Raw genomic sequence first — 5,818 nt, forward strand, 5'->3', positions numbered from 1 at the left:
AACGAAACACTCGCTAGCGTTTATGTACACGGCTCGTGTGCTCCGTCAAGTGGATCATTCAAAAGAAACATGCCATCCCCCTAAATTAATAATGAGTGGTAAAAACGCCAAGCTGCGATTTTCATATACACCCCTATCGTTAACCGCCTAGTTGGCTACGTAATGATTAAAGCAGTAAAGCGTAACAATATAATTTATGTTCGAGCAGCTTGTTTTATAAGTTTAAAATTTAGGGCCTCCGCGAATGAAGTGGAAGAGCGACTACTCCGTAATTAAGTTTTAACTTTGAGTAAATTTACAGACGAAACAAACTTTGATGTAGCGTCGCGTCGCGAAGTTGAGATAAAAAAGGAAGATCGTCATGTCAGAATGACTTACGGGCAAAAGTGTGTTCTTATCATTTTAATTCAACTTCTATTTTTAATTATCAAGTTTGAAGCGCAGGAGGATAACTCGGGGCAGTTTACTGAAAAAGACCCATCAAGTGCAGATAACGAACTTTCGCCTCTCATTTCCGAATACAACGGCTATAATGAAATTGGCGAAGGCGACATGGACGGTTACGACAGCTCGGACAGCGAGTACGAAGGTACGATAATTTTATTTGTCGAAAAATCTACGCGTCTCCATTGCTTAGGTGTAACCAAAGCGACGTTTATACTAATGAACGTTGAAAATTAGCACTTTGAAAGTTAACGTGCTACGAAATAAAGAAAAAAAGTTAGTAACATAATTTCCGCGAAATAAGTGCCCGCCTTGTACTAAATTAGGTTGTTTTTGTTTGTCACGACACGTTAGAGCGTGAAACGAGTTGTTTTTTTCTTTCATCTTTGTAGACGTAGATAAGAAAAACATCCTCAAAGGTGAAACGTTGAAGTATATCACGACCTGATGAACCTATACGGCTCGGTGTTGCTTGTAACATTTTTCACATCTGGAGCTTCACACGATTTCCATCAGAGATGCTGAAATTATTTATAACAGCAGAAAATATTACTACAGTGTAAGCTAATGAAATTGAAAACGCTCTGTACAGAACTGAAACAAATGCTCTGATTACACCTTTGGTCCAATCCGTTTTTAGGCGATTGGCAGCAAATCCTGCATATGAGTACAAAGTTCGCAGTATCAAAATTTGCAATTCATATTTTATACCCATGTTACGGTTATCGCTTTATTGCCATTGCTTGAATAATACCAGCGGGACTCTTTCAACTTTTAATGTCCACAAACACGCCACTCAGTTCTGAACCTCGGTGTAAATTATCACGTTTGGGATTGATACGAAAGCTTTCCGTAATTTGTCACGTAGGGTTTGCGCTGAGACCGCTTTAACGAAGATTTACGGCGACTTTTCTTTTGCTGCTTTTTGATTACAATCGGAGTGTGTTACCATTCACAAGTTCGTTAATTACAGGTTTCATCGGAGGAACGAGTAGAAAACAGCGCAAGCAGAACCAAGATAATGTTGACTTGAAAAAGGGCCCGAAGGTGTGGGACCATTGGGGCAAATGGGGTGCGTGTTCCGTCAGCTGCGGAATTGGAAAGATCACTCGATGGAGGCATTGCGTTTCGGGGGGATGCGCAACTGGCGAGAAAGAAGCGCAGATTAAAACTTGCACTCTGCCTGCGTGCTAAATACTTTCTTCACACTTTTTTTTGTATTTTTATGATTTTTTAAAACTTGGATACCCATAATACTACAATATTTACGAACATGAAACAGGCGCATATTCAATTCGATTGCGACCCGTAATCGACCTTGTGTATTCGGATTGTAGTAGGAAACACAATCTTGAAAACCCAATTTTGCATAACGGGCTTATACTTCGAATCTTGAACATGGAGCCGCCTCGAATTTTTAGTTTTAAATCTAGGACATTCATTATTGACCCATGAATCAACTTTTGATCGAGGGCTTTCGGGTTCTATTCTTTATTTTTAGGAAACTTTCAACGTAATTGAGCATTGGGTTTTGAGTATCGATCTAGTGATCTGGATAAAACTTTGGATACCACATTTTTATTCACTTCTCCTCTTCTATTCAGTGAAGTTTTGCAGAAGTGTACTATTAGCTTTCAACCCATCAATGGTCATTGTTTGTACGAAATTGTGCTTAAGAGTGTAAAGAGGTCACGAAGAATAGAACACGGAGAAAACAGATGTGAAGGAATATGTGTAAAAGAGAGAGGCGCGAAATGAGCCCAAAGGGAAAAAATGGTAGAAAGTAAGTGCAAAAGAAGGTAAGGCTTGTAGAGAGACCATTGCAAGAAAGAAAAATAAAAGTCACAGAAACCGAATGATGGGGTAAAAAGGGCATAATGAAAATGTCAAAGCGGCCTGGAGATAATAAATATGAAGAAAGTCGTGAAGGAACGTGGAGCGGTGTTGGAAGAGGACGAGAAGGATGAAGATGTTGCCAAGGTACCGTTAGAACGTGCAGTGTGTCGGCTCTGCAAGATTTCTTAATAGTAAAGTGTATATACGAGACTTAATCATTTAATAAGCAGTGGTAGTTAATTGATAGTGAACCTAATCAGGTTGAACTAAATTTAATAGACCTGGGCAAGTATTACACTATAGTTAAGTCAATTCATTTTGGTGCAGAAGTCGTCAACGTACTTAAAATGTCAACGTTATGTGCAAAATGTGCATGCGCTGTTAACGATAATGACTTATCTTCTAAAATTCAATGTTCCAAATGCAAATTTGTTTATCATATTTTGTGTGTAAATAAAACGGTCGCTGAACTTAGGCAGTTAAACGCCGATATATGGAAATGCAACAAATGTGATGATTTAGAAAAATCATTAACAAGTTCCAATGAGCTTTCAAATGCAGACCTGATGCGGAAGTTGCTTCAAATCGAATCTTCTCATAAGCATGCAGAAGAGCAAATAAACGCCTCATTAAATCTGTGTCACTCTAAGCTCGACGATAATGCCCGAGAGCTTAACCAAATCAATAACCGCATTGATCAAAATGTGGAAGACATTGAGATCGTAAAAACGGCAAATATTCAATTGGAAAGAGAAGTAGGAGCTCTAAAATTGCAACTTGATTCTTCTGATCAGTATCACAGGCGAAATTCGGTCGAAGTTTACGGAGTTCCGATCCTTAAACATGAAAATGTGGCCTCGATCATAATTCAAATAGGTACCGCTTTAGGCGTTACTATTGACAGCAACAATATCGACGCATGCCATCGGTTAAGACAACAAAGTATTCACGGTCCCCCTCCAGCTATTATTTGTAAATTTGTCCAACGTTCTTTGAAAGAGGAATTAATTCAAAGAAGAAAAATCAAACGAAACCTAACAACCCTTGATATTGGTTTAACAATAAGTGCGCCCATCTACATTAACGAAAGTTTGACACCACTACGACGTCAATTGCTAGCGAAAGCCCGAGCTTTTAAGAGGGAAGAAAATTACAAATTTCTGTGGACAAGAAACGGAAATATATACATAAGGAAGAACGAGACGAGCCTGGTGCGTGAACTAAAATCCGTAGCGGAATTAATCTCTTTGAAGGAAACATATGCTACTACCATTCATTCGTAATAATTGTACATGTATTTTTTATCTTACTTATTGTAATAGCAGCGATATTTTTATTTTATTATTGTTTTTATGAGCCAAAATGAATTAATTTTTATTTACTACCAAAATGTTAGAAGTGTAAGAACAAAATGCAAGGACATTTATTTAAATTTATTGGGTCATGATTATGATATTGTTATATTTACGGAATCTGGATTAAATAGTACTTTCAAAGATTCAGAATTATTTGATAGTAGGTACAATGTATTCAGGAAAGATAGACCTGACAATGAACGTTTCGGGGGTGTTTTAATTGCAATAAAAAAATTGTATAATGCCTCGATTGTGGAATTTGATAATAATCATGAATGTGTCTGTCTTAAATTAAAAAAATATTCACTACAATTTCTCCTTTTTGTGATATATTTCGTTCCTGGGTCAAATAGTAATTACTATTTATCTTTTTATAATAGTTTAGATAAGGTGAAGGAAATGTATGATTGTAATCTTATTATTGTAGGTGATTTCAACATTCCAGACCTACAGAAACCATCTAAAACTGTTAAACATTTGGAAAATTTTAAATCCGCGTATCATTTGACGTCCTTTAATACCGTAACAAATGTTTTAAATCGCACATTAGATTTAGTGTTGTCATCTTTAGATAATCTAGAGGTAACAAAAGAATCACCTATTAGTATAGAAGATAAGCATCATCCACCTTTATTAATAACGATTCACTTACCATTCACGAAATATCTCCAAGGCCTTTATCACAATCACTCATGTGAAAGGGACATTGGCCCGTATGAAAAAAAGTAAGCAAATGCTTATACTTGCAAAACTCAAAGTAAATACTCGTAACTGCCCCTTCATACTGGTCTGTTTATGGTTAGCAGCGCTGCACTGCGTCCTGTCCTTCTGCTTAGCAGCGCTGCTAAGTCGCCCAGTGCGAAGGAGCACTTATGAGTATTTACTTTGAATTTTGCAAGTATAAGCATTTGCTTACTTTTATTCATACGGGCCAATGAGTTTAATTTTAAAGCAGCAGATTTTTTAAAACTTTACTATTACTTGAACTCTACAAATTTCGATTCTTTAAATCGCTATGCGGATCCTGATGTAGCAGTCAATGAGTTTTATGATATTTTATACCCAATTATCCATTCCTGTGTGCCTCTGCGTAAAAAAGCAACAAACAAAGACAATAGCTATCCTTGTTGGTTTAACAATAAAATAATTCGCGATATAGGTGAGAAACATTACCATTTTAAACGTTTAAAAAGGAATAATAGCAATAAATATTTCCATCAAATGAAATACGAATGTCTGCGCAAAAAAATTAAAGTCGATATAAAAAGTGCATATTCAAAATATCTGTCCAATCTAGAGGTCGAGATGAAGTCCAACATGAATGCCTTTTGGACACATATTAAAAACTTGCGAAAGGACCGGTCATTGGAGCAGGAAATGTATCTCAACAATGTCACGTACAGCAATTCCTCAGAAATATCAAATGCTTTTGCAGGAATATGCTCTTAGTCCTTTTCGCCAACGATTCTTGGTGGCATAAAAACGATTTTGACAATGTTTTGAACTCAAATCGCATGTGTCGCCAGAATGCATCAAATTTATGTCTTGAGCATTGAGATAATGCCCCTAGTTTTTTCTTCGACCGATCTTGGTGCATAATAACGAATTTTGATTTATTATTGATCAAAACCCTCATTAATCGGCAATATTTAAACAATTTTTGAATCAACACCATTGCGGTTATCAAAATCTGTGCACGTGATGTATCTTGCTGCTATCAAGATAATATGTTTGAAAACCTTTAAAACCTAAAATTTCATGTATAGAAGCTGTAATTTTTTGCTACATTTTTGCTCTAAAACTTTCGACTATAACAGAGAAAGAGTTATAATTAAAGGTATTACACATCTAAGAGTCATAGGGAAATATCTAGCGGAAGTCCCGAACCCGATACATGACCTATGGGAATGGAATAGTTATTTCTATGTATATTGAGCCCGTAGTTTGTTCTCCTGTTGTCCCGATTTCACTCGAGAGTCCTATAACTTTTGTTTCCTGATTGAACCACTTCCCTGAAAATGAAATAGCGTCCGTCCTTAATGTCCAAAGAACCCGTACACCAAATTTCAACCTTCAATCGGACACTTTTAAAAAGAGTTAGAGCGCACACGGACGGAACGGCACGGAGGACGGACGACAATACAAACCTATTAAAGGATCTGAGGAACCCTTAATAAGTCGCA

The 5,818-nt window shown here is 36.8% G+C and overlaps 1 protein-coding gene across 1 annotated transcript; it reads left to right on the forward strand.

Moving 5' to 3' along the window:
• The first annotated feature begins 350 nt into the window (after window positions 1-350).
• Window positions 351-1,723, forward strand: LOC116182317 (adhesion G protein-coupled receptor B2-like). Its single transcript, XM_031502840.1, has 2 exons — window positions 351-589; window positions 1,418-1,723. The coding sequence occupies exons 1-2, from the start codon at window positions 370-372 to the stop codon at window positions 1,636-1,638; spliced, it is 441 nt and encodes a 146-aa protein (XP_031358700.1). The 5' UTR covers window positions 351-369; the 3' UTR covers window positions 1,639-1,723.
• Window positions 1,724-5,818: the final 4,095 nt, after the last annotated feature.

Source organism: Photinus pyralis, unplaced genomic scaffold, assembly GCF_008802855.1.
Source record: "Photinus pyralis isolate 1611_PpyrPB1 unplaced genomic scaffold, Ppyr1.3 Ppyr1.4_unclustered_Scaffold4665, whole genome shotgun sequence".
Classification (NCBI taxonomy): Eukaryota; Metazoa; Arthropoda; class Insecta; order Coleoptera; family Lampyridae; genus Photinus; species Photinus pyralis.